The 19,284-nt window shown below is 42.2% G+C and overlaps 1 protein-coding gene across 2 annotated transcripts in view; it reads right to left on the minus strand.

The window, feature by feature from the left end:
- Positions 1-19,284, minus strand: part of RORA (RAR related orphan receptor A) — a 396,584-nt gene that overhangs the window by 103,386 nt on the left and 273,914 nt on the right. For both annotated transcript variants that reach the window (XM_064668337.1, XM_064668334.1), the window contains exon 4: positions 14,640-14,669. In XM_064668337.1, the coding sequence (XP_064524407.1) occupies positions 14,640-14,669 (30 nt within the window). The remainder of the gene's footprint in view (positions 1-14,639; positions 14,670-19,284) is intronic.

Consider the following 19,284-nt stretch of genomic DNA (forward strand, 5'->3'; position numbering starts at 1 on the left):
GAGCCTAATTCCTCCTCCTCCACGTGTGAGACTCCAGACCTTTTAAGGTCTGAACAACACTGACAATGTGACAGTTTTAAGCTTTCCATCACAAAACACTGACACAGGGAATGTGCCAATTTCGAGATGACTGCCAGGAAAACATAAACTGTTTGACATTTAATAAGCTTGTGTTTTCATAGAAATACAATGTGTTCTAGAGGGTTTGTTTCCATGAAAACACATGGTTGGAAATGAAATGAAAAATGGTTTTCTCAGTACTAAGCACCAAAAATAAAATAAGATAAAATGTCATCTGAGAAAAATACGCTAAAAATCAAGTAGTTTTGGATTCCCATTTCTATTAAACAACCAATGAAGGGGCAGATAGAACAGCTCATAGGATTATTCTTACTTCTTTTGAAATCTGGAATAAGGATATTTTTGGAAATCCATTTTAAAGCACCAAGAGTGCTGCATTCGACAATGCAAAGTAGAGAGAGCTAACACACGTGGATGGGGCAGTCTGGGAAAACTGTATTGCCCCAACTTTATTGGCAAATAGACTCATAAGATCCTGGTTTCTTTCCTTATCCAAGTTAACACTTGTATAGTGGAGTGACAAACAAGTCAGCACAGCATATGCTGTACCACTGTGGGGACAAAGGAGAAGATGCAGCACTTGGCAAGGAACAAAGTGGCTCTAAAGTGGCTCTTCTGGCTCTTAAACCAAGAGCAGTTTTTCTACCGATTCCCAAAGGTACACAACTCCCCTGCTTTTTCATGTCACTGCACCTGCCTTTGATCCTCTCTTTTCCCTGATGGGAAGAGTTTTGTGAGGAAAATGAAAAGTGTAACAATTAAAGAAGTGAAGGCTTCTGGTAAAAAGTGAAGCCTTTAAAGGAAAAGGTTGTTTTTATGACTGTGATTTGTTCACAGCACAGGCAGTGTCAGATTCCAATCAGTGGTTGCTGTTTCGCGCAGATTCCTGCAGGAAATATCCTAGAGATGCTTTTTTGAAGGAGGATAAGCACTTATACTCTAATCTCGTAATCTGGGCATGCTTAGCTTGGTGCAGGTAGGTAGAGGTGTGATGAGTTATGATCTCACTGGAAGGAAACAGAAGTTTAAGAGCTTTAATGGATCAAATACAAATTCTGCCATCACTCAGGTCCCCTGGTCATTCCTTTACACACAACCTGACCACCTACTTCAGCTGAACCTTCTGTTTCTCTTCTTACCTAATAAGTGCAAATACATTGAATTGGCACACAACTTTTAGGCAAATACTACATCCTTTCCTTTTTGTTTTTGGTTCCCCTTTCCTTTTTCTTCTGCCTCTTTAAAGCCCTAATAACAGCAGTCGTAATAGAAATATAACCTCAGAACTATTTGGAAGCAAATGTGCAGCAAGCTCATAAAGCCCATCAGAAGTGCCCATTTAACTGTGTTTGGTGATTGCAAACTGGAAAAAATAGAAGCTAAAAGCAGGCAACACTAACTTGAGCCAAAATGACTTAAATAGTTCAATTAAAAGCTCTTTTCTGGGTTTATTACCCAGCAATGAACTAAGCTAATAAAGAGAATGCCTTTTTTGGGGTATGTCACTCAGAACTAGCTTACTGATTTTTTTTTCCTTTGGGTAAATTGTATTTAAACTTTGGTGATTTATCTATTTAGAAATAGAGGCGCTTTTTTTAATGACAAGTGTCTAGGAGAAAGATTTTCTGTGGGGATTAGCAAAGGGAGGAAAAGGAAGAGGGAAAATGGAATGTTAGAGGTATTACAAACTTTTGTAGTGGGTACTCAAGTCTCTCAACAATTGCCCAAACCCCACCAGAGAGAGGGGTCTATGTCAAACTAACACTTACTCATTCAATTTATAAAATTTGGTTCTCAAAATGACTATCAAGTCTGATTTGCAGGGAAGTATCATGGGGGTTCACTGTGCCAGGGCCACGAGGTCATTTTGTATATGCAAACCAAAGCTGACACAACAGAACAAATAAGATTTACTGGACAACCTACACCCACAATGGACATCTGGAAAGTCCTTTTTGCTTATCCAGAGCATACAATAAAATATCAACCACACTGAAATGCTCAGCTTTGTGATTTCAAGATCTTGAGACAAGAAAAAGAGCTCCATGTAAAGCCTGCCCAGGCTGCACTGACCAGAACACACCACCACTCACTGGGCTGGACCTGTGCCTAACCACAGATTTAACCCCAGAGTGAGGAAATCATCTAGTTATAAAACAAGGGATAGGTTCCTACCTGTGCTGCTGTCCTACAGCCTCCCATCTAACACCAGTGAAAAGCAGCAACTAAAGGCAGAAAGGGAAACTTTTTTGCAAACTGGGATTGCCAGGTATAGGTTCCACAAAGAATAATAATGATTTCCCAGATTATTTGCCCTCAGGTTAAGGGTCTCTGTCTCTCTTTTCTAAGGTTCCCTGTTAGAACAGAGATTTTTTTGTGTCAACACTGTTTGCTTGTCAAAGACAAAGTAGTCCAGAGAAAGGTACATTACTGCCTCATTTAAGCCAGGATTTCATGTTAAAATGTACTCTCCAAACAGCTGACAGTGAGGTGGTGAAGTCCTGTTAACAGGACATGGAAATTTAGGATTGAAGTACCTGAACTGCCTTGTTTCTAGGCCAGCTCCTAAAGTCACATCATCACCATCCCACGTGAAGGACGACTCACCCTGCTCTGAGTTAACAGGGGTTTTCTTACCTTCCTTCTGAAAACTGCAGGAAAAAATTGAGACTGCTTCAGTGAAACATTTTTGGAAATATCAAAAGCTTTGTTTAACAGGAAAATTATTTTCAGCCAGCCTTTAGCACCCTTATGTCCTCAAACAGCAGGTGAAATCGTCTTTTTGGATGACCCCTTTGCTTCCACTTTTACTTCAAGGACCACAACTCTGGAGTGAGCCAACAATACAGGCAGGAAAAGGGAAAACGGGTCACAGTGAGAAACGTTCAGAGTTTAAACAGGAAACTTGCCTTATCTGTAAAAGTCTTTACAGCCAGCAAGTATCACACCTATTATCAGTGAGGGAACAGCAACAAAGATAACAAAACAGTTCCTTGGGCAAACATTGGTGGGAAGGATGGGTATCAGCTGCTGAACATATCTGAGAGGAAATCACTAAATGGCTTCGGTCATAGAGTGGCTTTCTGAAACCAGAGGGTTCCCTGCCCCTGTTGCACAGAGATTAAATAAAGCCTGATTTGAATGTTGAGAAAACTGCGAGAGCACCACCACTGCTGTGAGCTGGCTTTTGAAGTTGGTGGTAAACACCTCAAAAAAAAAGAAGAAAAGAAAAAAACCAGAGAGGAAATGGCTTTGCTTTGAGGGTGTGCCTGGTTTGTTGAACGAGTGACACTGCTCCAACTCACAACTGAGAGTTTGGTAACTTTAAACAAGAACCTGTCATACACACAGGGGAGGCTAAGCCAGACAGCAAAAAGTCTCACAAAAGTCCTAATTTTTCCAACAAAGTCATCATCCTCTTTGTCAAGGCTCCCTAATTAATTTATTGCTCGTATTTTTAACAGTAACTCAGTTCTGCTTCAACTCAAGAATTTTCCCATTAATGGCAGTAGTAAGACAGGAATCGTCCCAAAATCCCCACTGCAATCCCTTCAAACAATAACTTCTATTTAGGTAAGATCTACTCTTTTGATCAAGTGAACTGTGAATCCAAACCCAGGCAATACAGTAACTGAATGCAAGGTGACTGCAGTGGGGTTAAAGACCAAATCCAGGTTCTACTATAGTGCCTTATAATAGCAAGAGATAAAGTAGCAATGGAATTCAAAGGTATTCAGGCTGGAGGATGTAATTTAGTTACTTATTGATTCTATCTCTGAGTATAAAACATATTTAGAAAAAAAGATATTTCAATATTGTGATGCTTATTTCAATGTGCACCAATCAGCACATCTGTATGTGCCAAATCCTGTGTGTTTGAACTATTTCTTTTACAGTGCACATATAGTTAATTCAAAGTAAATAATTTTGGCATTACAGAAAAATGGTGTAATTTTGTCTTATGAAGTTGCTGTATTTCTTGTCCTGTTTTCAACTGGAACACAGCTATTAAAATGCAAAAGGACATTTAATTACTCCCCTGTACTCAACTAACAGCAGGCACCACGTTTTCTGAGTCTTTCAGTTTAATGAAGGGTTTTGCACACAGAGTTTGTATTTGGGCACAGTTCAGGTGAGCAGATGAGCATCCTCCCAGCCCTGCACATTACAAATGCAGAGGGCACTTAAGAACTCAAACTCTAAGTACCTGTCACTACAGTTTGATCCTTGTAAACCCCCCAGCCCCCTGTACTCCTTACTCATAGCTGGCAAGGTTTCTCAAAAGGAGTCTGTACCCTTCCCCTGCTTGCTCCCCCACTCCTGAGCAATGAACAAAAAACATAGCATTTTGTCAATATAGCTCAAAATAATTTGACTCCTATGCAAAAAGGAAAAAGAAAGTTGAATTTTAAAAGGTCTGTATCCCAAATTCCATCAGGATTCTATTTCATCTTGGCTTAATCTGGTTCTGTTCCTCCTTTTCAACTCAGCTCTTCACGCTGACCCACACCACCCTTTAGACGTTTTGCCCTTTATAAGTGAGCATTAATTACTGTACTCGTGTTAGGAGATTGAGGAGGGAGAAAAACCTGACCAGCAAAGCTCTGTTTAAAGAAGAGCTTGACAAATATCATCATCATTTGGTCACAACATTAAGAACAAGCTACTCATTAGGAGCTGGAGTGACTACCTGCTCTGCCAGAAGGAGCTGCCTCACACGCTGCCTGCACCAAGCTGTGCTCCCAGCTGGGCTCAACATTTAAACAATTCTGGGCTGATGTGCTCAGAGAAAGGCTGCAAAACTTCCAATATTTTACAGTCCTAATAAGGTTAACCATCAACATACATTAAAAAGCCCTTTTCAGGTTCAATAGCTGTGTCAGGATGGCAAGTGCACAAGCCTAGCAATGCACTGTCAAATAAATTAGTCTATTAGGAATGATGGAATCAGTCCCTGGATTCAAAATTCAGATAATAAAATGTGCTTTTTTTGGTTCAGATACCAACCTTGGAGAAGTCCCTATGACTAAGCTTGCTCTAGAATCATTAGAATTCAGCCTTACTACAACAAAATGCAGTATTGTGTTATAATAAACAGTGTCATGAGGTGAAATGAATGTGAGCAGAAAGCTCCATGGACAGATTCTTCTCCACGTGTGGAAAAAGGTGGCAGTGATACATAGGAATAAACCACCTACATCAGGAAAACACTTGGACTTTCGATCTTTGAACAAATGGGCCACCAGGCCTAAAGATAATGTTTTAATCCTAATTTTAACCCAAATTTAATCCCAACACTTGGCTGTATTTGGTAGCAATCCATTCATAAAGACTCACCTTTCTATAAAGATTGAGGTGACTTCAAGGAACTGTTCAAATCAAACTGAGTGAGTCTTGCACAAGCCTTGTTTGGTAAGGGTAATTATTTCTTAGGAAGCTATTGCAAAGGATGTAGTCAAACTATTTCTCTGTATGTGTAGTTAGAGCTGGTTAGACTCAGACTATCCAGAGCCAAAATATGCAACCCACATATTAAAGAAGAAAGTCATGAGCAGTAACACTTCCTATTTGCTTTCAGATTGTTTGTATTGGAAAATATGCAGAATGCAAAAGTAGATTTGGAGAATTCCCATCTGCCAGTTTTCTGGTGCCCAAGACACTAAAAAAAAAAAAAAAAAGACTTAACACAAATAATTAACTTCATGACCAAAAAGAGGAACTTCTACTGCTCTCAGAGTCGGACTGAAGTCTTACAGTGTGGAGAGCATCACGTATTTGAAGCTTGGACTGAGCCCATAACACAGGGCTCTTCTCTGACCAATGACCACACCAAAATTGGGGAGAGCTGTTCTTATCCAGGTGGAAACATAACCTTCACATAACAGCTGAGAGAGTAGTAAAGACAGGAGACTTTAAAAATCACCACAGAGAAGGGGTTATGTTATCAGGGCTGATGAAAGCACGTTTCAGCCAAAAGGATCCATTCCAGCAGCTGCAGTGGGATTCAGATCAATCCTGTGCCCTTTCTGCTCACGTGCCTTGCAAAGGCACAAGAAGTGTTCATGACACAATCTACTATATTTCTTACATCAGATGAACAGCCCGAGGAATTAATAAATAGAAAAAGGAAGGGTACAAAAGGTGTAAGAACAACTTCTATGGAATAGAAGGTATAACAGAACACTCCAGACATTCACAATGTCTGTGCTGCCTGCCCCCACCAACAGTTTAAATTTAGAGTCATGTCCACAATCTCAATATCCATCAACCACACTGACAGAGTTTAGATCCCTAATGTCAGAAACCCCCCAGTGCTCTTCCTAACTCTTCATCATTCCTTAAACACGGGCCTCCAAATTTTTAAACATCAAAGAGAATGTCTCTGCCCATCTTATATTCTTCCACAGGACAGACTACAGAAAGAAATGAAGTGTTAAAAGAACTGGAATTTATTGATTTCCAGTTTAGAAGTATCTGAACCATAAACCAACATACACACATACACATATATACATTTTCACACAATGATTAACATTTTGCAAATGCTTATCGGTCTTCACTTGTCAAAATTAATTTTCAACCAGTCTGCAGTTTTGCCCTTTCTCTAGTTTGCATGCTACTTCACTGTAAAGGCACAGAAAACCCTGTCTTAGGGTATTTACCACAAAAACTCACAGTAAAGTAAGTCCATAATTAATGGTCACAGCCAAAAATCCCATGTAGATGGAAGCTGCTCCATATACTCAGAACAGAACCAGAGAAGAGACCTGATATTATCTCCAAGTGCAGCTAATAGACAGAGTTCCCCAGGGACTTCCAGGGCAGTGCATTTAATTGCCTTGGAGAAAAGGAACTGTTCCTCCCAACTGTGCCACAGGCTGGGGGCCCAGGCGGGTGCCAAGCCCTTGGGCAGCTCAGAGGAGATGAGAGGCACCAGGTTTGTGCCACCTCTGCCCAGTTACTCTGGGAGGACACAAACCAGACATCAATAAAAAGGTTCTCCTGATGCTTCACCCACAGCTGCTTCCCCACAGGCAAAGGGCTGGGCTCTCTCCCAGAGATCAGAACTCTGACAGAGGAAATGTTTCACTGCCATGAACCTCCCGGGAAGAACCAGAGCAGGCCCAGACCCCCCCCAGCCACGTCGTGGAGGTCACACCTTCACAGGCAGCACTGCCATTCTGTGTCCTCCTTCTCCCAAGCCAGCCAGGAATGCTTTCTGAATTTACCAATATTCCCTCCTCTCCTCATTATCTGACAGTGCCTTCACCTCTGCCCCTGTACTCGACAACTGACCACACAACAAGAGGGGAACATTCATTCTCTCTCAGAAAACAAACAAGTCACTGACACAGTGGTTTGTGTGGCAACCAAACCAAACTTTTCACAGGGAGGGCTTCAAAGCAGAATTAAAGGCACAATGTCGAGCTGCTGCTGAAGAGCCTTCCTTTGGCTCACAGGAAAAAAGAATAAAAAAAAGTGTAGCAGTAGTTCAGCAAAAGTTTTGAACAAGAGGAAAGCCCTAGATAGCTGTCTTCAGATTCTTCACCAGGGCAAACAGTGCTTCAAGGACAAGTAGAAAAGTAGCAGCTATTTGAGGCAACTTCATTATAAAATCATTTTTAATAAGCAATCTGAACAAAGAGAGGGAGTGCTCTTGCAGAGAAGCCCCCAAGGGATCTTAAGGCTGCCCAGTAAAGTTATTAGGAGGTTACACACAGGGGACCAAACAGCTATTTTACTGGCCTCAGGGGACAGGGTTTAGTTTTCACCTGTTCTCTTTAGGCCTTGGTACTAACAGCAGATCCCGTTAACCATCAGCTTCCTGAAGGCTCCTGTTTTGTGAGGGAAAAGCAACGTTTACTTACTTTAGCAGACATATGAAACACAAGGGGAAGTCAACAGCACAATGCATAATAGGTAAGTAATTATAAATCAGATCAGAAAAAAAATCATAGTGGTTTTCCCTTTAATACAATTAAGGAAAGTACCTAGAAAATGGTGAGAAATCTTTAGCAGTGACTATAAATGTAATATGGAAGGAAAGTAAAATCAGAGAAAAAGAGAAATCTAGGTCTTGGGTTCCATTAAGCTGCAAACCTTAATATGCTTGTAGAACTTTGTGAGCAGGAGTCCTGGGATATCTGGACATCTGAGCAGCTGAAGAGCTGTCTTCTGCCCCAAAGCTGCCTCCTCATTTTTAACAAGGGATGTGCCCTTCTTAGCACCTGCCTAGAGTCAAAAACTTGAACTTAGCCCAGAGTTACTGTGCACTCACCAAAGTTCCCTGAGTCAGGATATATCTCTAGACAAACACAAGGTGAGTGTAGGGATAGTCCCAGAGCTTGGTGTGGGATCTCAGATAGCAGAAGGGATGGGTTTACTTCCACCTTTGCCACCAAAGCTGCCAGTTCTTCCTGCAATTGGTTTTATTTAGTGTTAAAAATTATGAGCACACAGTTCCCACTTTCCAGCTCATGTCATTAAAATCAGTGCCTGGCTTTGGAAACATTTCTCGTCTGCCAGAAATTAACTGAAAGGCTAATTTCAGTATAAGTAAGGAGCATTTCACCCAAAGTTAAGGAATTCACACAGAGATGACTACTGACACAACTGGTTAGGAAAAATTATTCTAGAATAACTATCTTGGTAAATTACAAAAAGCAGAGAAATTCCCAAGTCTCAAATAAAGGGCAAATATCTTAGAGTTACGAAGGAGTCTTAGTCTACAGAGGGTTTTGATATGAGTGTTTTCTGTTAAATCTGGATATACCTTGGGTTCTGAATATATAAAATGCACTGTGCTGAACGTTATACCCAAGTACATCTATTTGCATTACAAGCAAACAGATAATAAAAGATGAACAAAATTAGTCCACAGGTCACTCATGGTGATCCTCTTGCTGTTGTACTACCACAATACAACCTACAGAGCACAATCAACAACACTTTTGTGCCACTGTCCTGGGTTACAAGGCAGGGACACGAAATAAAGAATTAAGTGTCAAAGTCTGTGGCAGTTCAGAGAGCAGGTACCAAGGAGGGGTAACATGCTGGAACAGGACAGTCCACACAGACCTGTCCAGGAACTGAAAACCTAGAGCTGAGCTGGCCTTGTTCTACCTTGGGAAGCAATGCAAACTATTCCATAAATATATGTTTGAGATGAAGCTGAACTTCCAACAGCTCCACTGAGCAGACTGCCATGGTCTGAGGATGAGGTGCACACTTTGGACACCATCTTGCTGTAGTCTTTAATGTCTGACTCTCTTGAGCCAGAGATTTAGGAAAGAACAGTGGCAAAGTATCACAACTAAAAAGTTCCATTACCAACAGTGGGAATCCTTATAATAAAGGCACGAGAGAACAGACTGGGTTGGTAGGTCTTAATCTTAAATTTCCCTGAGGGGTGAGCTGGTGCAGGTGTAGAAACTGAAGTTCTCAGCTATCCAGCATCACGACTGCCCAAAGAAACATGCCCTTTCTCTCCAAATGGTGATAATTCAGGGGCAGTGCATGGAACAGTTGTCACTTTGGGACTCAGCTCAGGGTCACTGTCCACACTATCGCTGGAAAGATAAACCCAAGGAGCAGCCCTGAGTTTGAACAGCACCTGGTTGTTGTGGTGCAGGTGAGAGCAGCCCCTCAGGTCCCCATCTCTGAACTGACAGGGGGGTGTCACCAGGAACTGGGGCTCCCGAGTCTCTTCTGCTGTGGAACAACATTCCAAAGGATGGGAGGAGCTCCTTGGTGTGAATGGAAGGCTTGTAAAATCTGTGCATTTTGTCCTACCTTACAAATGCCAGGTAAGCAAGTTAATGTCCCTGGACCTCCATGCAGATATGAGCTCCAGCTATGCAATCAAACTCCTCTGAAGCTCCTAACTGTGCTCTTCACAATTCAGAGAGAAAGGAGGTTCCATGACATCGTGGAGTCATTACAACATTCACCCTCTGGATACATCTGCAGGAAACCAGCCCTTACTTTGACAGCCAGCCAAGTCAAACTCAATTTAGAAAGTCAGTGCCCAGGATATAAAAATGATCTGAAGAAAAATAAGGTGAATGACTTGATAGTTGTGAGTCACAACGGTCTGGTGGAGGCCATGAAACTAATTGTATGAAGTATGGCAAGATTAAAGATGTCAGAAACTAAACACTACACATCTCAGGACTGAGCCTAACCCCAAGGCAGTAAACACTAAATGCAGGTCCTCTGCAGCCTTTTGTTTCACAGAATTTCAGATCCTTGTCATCACTGACACCATGATGCCTCTCTGAACCTGCAAAAGGCTGAAGTTGTGCATCAAAGTCACCATTCACTTGGAGCACTTTTCTATTCAGGGCATGAAACACGGGAGGAAGAGGGTTCTATTACAAATATTAGTGTAAATTAAATGATCAGAGAAGAATCTAAAAGTCAGTCATATCATTCTTGAGTCAAAAAAGAACTGAAAGACCAGAAGTCCCACTTTGAATGGAAGCTGAGACAGGACTTGTCCTCTACCATCTGACAGTTAAGAGCACATCTTATCTAAAGTGAAGGTTACCCTAACAAATAGCCATGTGAGCCCAAGAGAATAGTGCTACAAACACACAGAAGGCATGAATTTTAACTTCAAAAGCCTGTTTAATCCTAAACTTTAACTAAGAAAAGAACTGCATTTTGGGGTGGATAACATTTATCCCCTCAGAGCTGTTTGGCAGAATATCAGGCTCCTTGTTTAAAAGTGGCAGGTTTTGTGATGTTTAGACTCTGACAAAGACAGAATGTGGAGAAGCAGCCAATGAAATAGAATTAGTTGTAGCAAGAAGGATGAAAACCTCTCAGATTTTATTGAGACAGCTGCATTATGGAAGAGCTGCATTTCTTCAGCACTGTAGGTGTGCAGATACTGGACTGCTGTTGGATTCAGAAAGGGCCTGAGCACCTGTGAGCAGCACAGGAGTTCCATTTCAGGACACTTGTCACAGACTAATGCTGAGAAGGGGCTAAAACATATCCCAAAACTCAAACAATAAACCCAGGAACAACTAAGTTGTGGAGACAGGTCACCACCAATTTCAAAACCTGCAAAATTAAAATAGCTGTTAGTTGAAGTCTGAAAGGGATTAATGTTTGAAACTTATCATGTATCAAACTTTCTGGCATTTATATTAAAAAATATTTTTTCTCCACTGATTTTTTTTCACTTCTCCACTCATTTTCTCCACTCCATTTCTTCCTCCCTAATTAAATCAAAAGGTCATTAGAAATAAGTGGCAGTTTACAGTCAGTCAACACCCTCATATGCCACATATAAATTTGGAATAAGACAACTCCATCCATATTTCTAAACATCAGTGCAGGCAATGTATATACAATACACAAAGAGTTTACAAGAATGCTTTTTGAAATTTTTTTGCACAAATCCTACTCTGTGTAACAATTTGGCTAAGTTAAATACACAGGTACAAGGTGATAGGCAAACTCTAGATTGTCTTGATACACAGACTCTCTTTCCCAGTCATTTGTAGTTGTTAACAACTGAGATTTTAATTGTAATTTTTGCATTTAGGTGCTTATATAATTTTGTTTTCCCGAATCATTCCAAAACTCTGATTTTTTCCCCTACTTCTTGCAACAATGGAACAACATGTTTATTGTGCATAATGCTGAAGTGCCAAAGATGCACGATTTACATTAATTCCTGCTCTGTGAGAATTTGTCATAACAGGAATGAATTCTAAAAGAACCTCAACCAAAACTGAATGAAGCCTCATACATATTTGCCTGCAAACGTAGCTTGCATTTTCATCATGCCAATAACAGCATATTGCTCCTTCTATTTTAATCCCTTCTTAATGGGCAAGCTTATCTTCCCATTATTCAGGCAACTTTTCTGTTCATGCTTCAGCAATCTCATGACAACTGATTAACAAATCAGGGAATTACTCCTTGACAGCTCTCTTAGAAAAGCACAGAGTTCTCAACGCCAAAGACACTGGTCCCTAATTTCTGCCTGCTCTGGAGGTGTGTGGTGAGGAGTCAATGAATACATCTTTTCTTCATCAGAGGCCTGGAACGACTTCAGCGGAGACACACACCACCAAAACAGCCCACCAGCACCACCACAGCCCAACACCACCACACCCCAACACCACCACAACAGCCCCTCAGCACCACCACAGCCCAACACCACCACCACAGCCCAACACCACCACCACAGCCCAACACCACCACAGCCCAACACCACCACAGCCCAACACCACCACAGCCCACCAGCACCACCACACCCCAACACCACCACAACAGCCCCTCAGCACCACCACAGCCCAACACCACCACAGCCCAACACCACCACAGCCCAACACCACCACAGCCCAACACCACCACAACAGCCCACCAGCACCACCACAGCCCAACACCTCCACAGCCCACCAGCACCACCACACCCCAACACCACCACAGCCCACCAGCATCACCACAGCCCAACACCACCACAGCCCCTCAGCACCACCACACCCCAACACCACCAGAGCCCCTCAGCACCACCACACCCCAACACCACCACAGCCCAACACCACCACACCCCAACACCACCAGAGCCCCTCAGCACCACCACACCCCAACACCACCACAGCCCACCAGCACCACCACACCCCAACACCACCAGAGCCCCTCAGCACCACCACACCCCAACACCACCACAGCCCACCAGCACCACCACACCCCAACACCACCACATCCCAACACCACCACAGCCCACCAGCACCACCACAGCCCAACACCACCACAGCCCAACACCACCACACCCCAACACCACCACAACCCAACACCACCACAGCCCCTCAGCACCACCACAGCCCAACACCACCACAACCCAACACCACCACAGCCCACCAGCATCACCACAGCCCAACACCACCAGAGCCCACCAGCACCACCACAGCCCAGCAGCCTGGCCTGGCTTCAGATGCATTTCCTACCCCCTTTAGGGCTGTGCTTGCTATTTGACCTTCCCTAGGAAAGGATCCGTGCTGGAACTGGAGCTGGGGCTCCTGCAGCAGGTCAGTCCTGGCACTGCTGTGCACAGCACAGGCTGTTTGCAGGTGATTTCCCGGGGGAATGGCACAAACCACCACGTACAGCATCAGCCTCCAACAGGAGAGGCCAGGACTGGGCTGGTACAACCCCCAAACTGCTCCCCAGCTCTAGAGAGGGTGCTCCAGGCCAGGGCTGAGCTCAAGGCAAGGCTGTGCAAGGGAGCTGTGTGTGCAGTGCCTGGCCTGTGGGTAACAGAGCACTTCAGTCCCCAGTCCCAGCAGCTCAAATATTCACCAAAAACACAAGGAAGTGTCAAACTCCACGCCCAGACTCCTGCCTGTAGCTCTCACTAAGTGCAATGGAAACCTCATATGCCTTCAGCCAAAGAGGATCTGACCCTAAGAACACTTTAAGCAGCAAACCCACCTAAGCAGAGCAGGACCATCATGATCTAAAAGTCTGAGGCATTTAGAGTTTGCTTCAATACTCATACAAATCAAATTTCTCATTTGAAGTTCTTAAATCAATTTTGTAACTCTGTGCAGTGAGAATTCATAATCTCAAGTCACATTTTTCATTACGTGAATATTATAAAACCAGGAATGAAATAAGAATAAAAACCATGTAAGATACTTTGCACCACCCCTTTAACCCTGGAAGCTGCAATGAACATACTTCAAATGCATGATCCTGTTAAAATACATATATATTTGTAAATTTTGTGCAGCCTACCACCTGTTTTGTTAGGGGGCTTCCATGAATTAATAGCCTCAGTTTTGCCTACTTCTGTTTCAGATCCTGGGCAAGTACAGTTCTTGCACTACCAGATTTCCAAACCTCCACGGCATCCAAAGCATCTCAACGTGTGTCCAGCTACAAATCGTAACATTTTCTTGGAACTGTGCTTTTAACTCGCTGCAGGGGAGATGAGAGTTGATCTCCAGTAATGATGTCTTTGAAGAAGATTTGGAATAAATGTATATGTAAGTAAATGCCCACATCCACAGACATTTCCAAGGCTGCCACTTCTGAGGACTGTTTGTTTATAAGGTTGAGAGCAAAACAATAACCTCCTCGTTTCCATCCAGCTCCTTCAGCACAAGCACTGAATGATTTATCTTACAGACTCATGCATAGGAAGGGACAGAAGGCTTTCAGTTCAATAATATATTTTAGCTTGAATCATACTGCATATATATCAGACATAAAAACATAACCATTCTCATCTGTATTTTCTGGACGTGTTAATTATCAGCTGTAAGGTATATAGACCAGAGCCAGGAATTCTGCCTTTCCTCACAGCTTTCTTTTCCTGCCCTCTGACTTCACACACGTGCCAGTAACACACACACACATTGTATCTCCGACAACATTTTGGCTGAGGACTGAAACCACCCTAAAGCAGAAAACCCACCAGCATTTTTAAAATGGAGCCTTCTCAGACCAGCCCAACACCTACTAGTCTGAGCACCACAGCACAGCCTAACAAACTCCATTCCTAAGAGAAGGCCAAATCAAAAGATATTACTTACATGTATGAGTCTTCTTTGTTACAGAAATACCTGTAGGGAAGAAACAACACCAACGTTAGCAAAGCCACCACTGGATAAATTCTTTTGACATGTATTTCACCATTAATCTATTTTATCAGACACACAGCAGCCACTCTAAAAGAGGAATGAAAATTGCCATGATTTGTGCATTGAAGGTGGAAGGATCTCCCCTCTCTGAGTGCAGACTTTAATGGTATATTTTCTCCTCATACCTCACCTATAAAGGTTTCAACAGTAGATACCCATCTCACTGTCTGTGCTGCTGCTTTACAGCTGAGGCTGATGCACCAAGAAGATATCAGCAGCACTATATGGAAGCCCCCTTTTATTTTCCACGGTTCAGGATTTTCCCACACTCATATTAGGTGGTGCCCATTAAACCACCCAGACAGAACGGATTTGAGCGGCGCAACAATTCCTGTTATTAAGTTGGAGTAGTTCCTTGATGGCAAGCTGTAGCTTATGCTCATTAAATCCAAATGAACAGCTCTCTCAACGTGAGTATTACTGCCATAATTCCAAGCCAGATGCAAGTATCTCCGAGCTGTTAAATACATAATTTCTGCAGTAATAAAGATGTTTTCATGCTAGACAGGCATGTGGCGGCAACCACCAGCGATGGGCCAGTGCCAGTGAAACTGGAGAGGCATTTTAAAGAAAGCAACAGAGTGAACAGAATGAGGCAAAATTCATAATACCAAACAGAGATAAAATTAACTCTGTTAAATGTCATTGGAATTCATGCTTGAATACAAACAATATTGTCTCCACTTTAGTAGATAACTGGTGACGTACTCAGACCCCTCAGTATTTAAGCTTCACTCTCCTTGGGGGGAATTTTATGAGAAGAGAAAGAGGTTACTGGAAGCAGTACAAGTATTTGAAACATTTCATTTGTGATTAAGGCCTGTAATGAAATTTTAGAATTGGAATTGTTTGGCTTACTGCTCATGAAAGACAGAGAGACCTGAATCTCCTCTGCTACCCTCCAATTCCTTCTACCACCTCTTCCAAAACAAATTACTATGGAAAAAAAAAAGGCTTTTATTTCAGGCTTCTTGGTTGTGGAACATCTCGGGGAGGCAGTGAGTTTCAACAATCAATAAAAACATAGGTACCTTATTTGCAAATTTAGAGCCAACTTCCAAAGCCAACAGTTTTCAAACTATTAATGTTTTTGATAGATCCAGAAACCCCTAAAGCCAACCTCAAACAGGCAGCCATCAAGTTTGACATAATTGTCATGAGGATTTTTTTAAAAATTGCATTTGTGTAGCTATTGGCCTTTTGGTTTGGAACTACCAGGCTCGACAAGTGTGAGCACTGGAAGTTTTCTTTTCCCTGAAAAGCTGAGAGGCTCCAGGCTTTGGGAAGAGAAGTTCTGATAGTTCCTCTGGGCAATTTTGTAAATGTGAGACACTGGTAAGCAATTTACAAAAATCAGCATACTAGAACTTGATTATGTATATGGATTAATTTAAATAGAAAGGTCCTGGCCAAACGTGCAGATTCCTCATGCACAGAATTAAAATTATAGCCACAAAGTGCAGAGCCAAGGTAAGCACTGAGAACAAAAGAAAAATAAGCATAACAAAAACAAAACCTTTCAGTTAGATAACTAGCTGCTAAGGGGGGCAAATTCATCCTTTAAACTGGTAATTTGTAAGAGCAAGGTTTCTTGGCTTTTCATTGCAGTGCAATCCTTACTCAGAGCAGGGGACAGGACAGGACAGGACAGGACAGGGGGTGTCACTCAGAGCTGACACTGTGACAGGAACAAAAGCCCAGGGCAAGGAGAGGGTCAGAGGCATCTGAAGCACCTCCATCAAAATGCACCAGCAATACCTGTGCACCCTTTGATACCAGTGCAAAAACCTCTCTGTAGGTTTTCCTGAATCTCTGCCTCACCCTTTGAATTTGAAATGAAAGCTGCTGCTGGAATATTGGCTCTTCCTCCAAGGAAGAGCATTTGTGCTGCTGTTTGACTGCTCGAGTCACCACTGAGCAGCACGTCCAGCTCCTGACAGCAGCTTCACCCTCACAAACTGCCCTGACACCCCTGGGCAGACACACTCACCCCACCCTTGCCTAGCTGGCCAATTCCTACGATTTTAAGGAGGTTTTAGGGAATGGAAACGCAGAGAAAAAGGTCTTAAATCCAAACACCATTTGCAAAACTTCCTCTCCCAACGCTCGTGCTAATAAATGGATACAGCAGTGCTCTTTCAGCATTATGGGAGCCATATGTGTGCTTTTCTCAGAAAATAATGCTCTCTGTAAAATCACTTTGAACAGAAAGTGCTTATGCTGTCACTTCTGATTACTCACAGCCTCTTCACAATGGGATTTGCCACAGCACAAAACAGACTTAGCTGTATTCGCTGACTGAGGGCCTCCTTCCCCTGCTACATGAAACACTCATGGAAATATCAGTGCTTAGATTTTTCTACCTATTTTTTTTTTTTTTTGATGTGAGACGTGTCGTGGGTTTTTCCAATCAGATGTTTCCACAATAATTACCGATTACTATCTCGTAAGACCTTTTAGCTGTTTTATGCAGATATTTTTAGATAACCTTTTAAAACAGCAGCTTAGAGGTAGGTATTTTTGCATCTTCTTCATCATTCCACTGGTGGTTGCATCGAAAGCAAAGCATTTTGCTTTGAGCTGTGGTTTTAAAGTAACTAACTGCAATCTGGTGGAACAAGGATAAATGTTGCCAGTGAGTTCAACAGGATTAGGTTTAAATTAATCAGGAACCTTCACTGATGTTAAAGCAAGTTATGAATTTTTTAAGAAGCCTTCCCTTCCACACAGGTAACTCTTAGTGACTAGAAAAACTGAGCAAAAAATGTAACAGCATATCCAAACAGTTACCTAAATTAGATACATTATAACGAGTGCTTTAAATATAAATATTGAGTATGCAACACTGCCATCAGTTTTAGTTTTAATGCAGGAAGCCAATGACTCTGCTATTCAGAACATTCAAGGTAGATAATAATATCCTAGAAATGAGTGTATTGTGGAAAAAAAAATCAGTCTGAAAACCACTTAATGTAAAAAAAGGGGAGTTACAAGATCTCTGTCTCTCTCTGTGCCAGGGCTGCATCCCACTCGTGTGTATGTTTGAATGCCTTTCCTATGAGCTGCATCCAAAAAGTTTTATGCAGACAACTCGTCAGTTCTTTTGAAAACAACAGGATCTCCTATGAAACTAATTCTGCAAGTTCAACATACACCAAGTAATTTTCTTCCCAACTGGGATTGCTCTCATTTGTAAATGTTTCTGGGACTGGACCACCAGTTTAAGTAGATTTGAGTAGACACTATTTAATGAGATCTAAACCCAATACACCACTGAAAGACAAATATTTATTTTTAATGAGTAGAGCATAAAGAACCTACTGATTCCTTTCAAAATGTTACTTCATATAAAATCCCATTTTTTAATGGGCTTCATTCCCAAATGTGATAGACTGGAGAAATATGTGACCAGTCGCCACTATTAGCACTGTCCTACACAGCCAGCTTTCCATTCTCATTAACAACAAATGCAAAAAAAGCAGAAAGAGAGGAAGAAACAACACTATAGCTTCAGTGTTGCTAATACAGAAAGACTTCCTGACTTAACCAGCCAGACTTCAAAGTAAAGCAAAGGAAATGTCATGAAAATACCACAATCTATCAGTGCCATGGTTATCAGTGAGTGAAAGTTTCAGTATTACAGTTATCACAGAATGTATCACTTCCGCAGTGCAATCTGACATTCCTGATCAACACCAAATCTCAAACAAATTAACAGCTCACACTTTTCATCCCTGCCATTGCCATGCAATGCTCTGGGCAACGACAATCGATTTCTGCACAATGAAAGGACTTCATCCACCACCCCCTCTCCCCCCCCACCACCGGCCTGTAATTTGCCATGATGGGTGGTATTTACAAAAATAGCCTGCTGGATGCAATGAACTTTGAAAAGAGTATCTGCCAACAGAGACAGGATATTCTTTTGCAAGCAGTTAGCCTGACTGACCTTCACTAGCCAACTTCAAATAGAGATAACAATGTCTTCAAGTACAAAAAGAGACTCAGATATTTTATACATCATAAGCTATTTCTCACAGTTGCCCATCCAAATAAAGCAGCATAATGAAACACTGCTTACTCTGTGAACCCAGATCCCTGCTGCTGTTGTACAGTTGTCAACTTCCCACATTTCAAGGGGAAAACACACTTTGATGTGCAGAAAGATAAGTAAAAAGTCCCCTGTCTGGCAGAATACATTACTCTGCAAAATATCAAAGGAGGATATTCTTGAGTGCAATTTTCTTAAACCTCCAAGAAAACTCTTCCTCAGAAGTTTGTGAGGATAAACACAGGTATTACCGGCAGAGCTCAGCACTAATCTCTGGGACCTCTGTAAAGCACCAGTGCTTCCCTTTGCTGTGCCTTTTGTGCCCAAATCAGGTGATTAACACTGCCCTGACAGCTGTAAATCTCGGTAGATGCCCTGTGTATACGATGCTTTGCTCATGTGGGGGTGTGTATCAATACATTTATTTTTTTCCCACTTTTTTCTCCCCTCCCCTCAAGCCAGCATTATGGCTCCAGCACGTTTTGC

Source organism: Pseudopipra pipra, chromosome 12 (genome assembly GCF_036250125.1).
Source record: "Pseudopipra pipra isolate bDixPip1 chromosome 12, bDixPip1.hap1, whole genome shotgun sequence".
In the NCBI taxonomy this organism is placed as follows: Eukaryota; Metazoa; Chordata; class Aves; order Passeriformes; family Pipridae; genus Pseudopipra; species Pseudopipra pipra.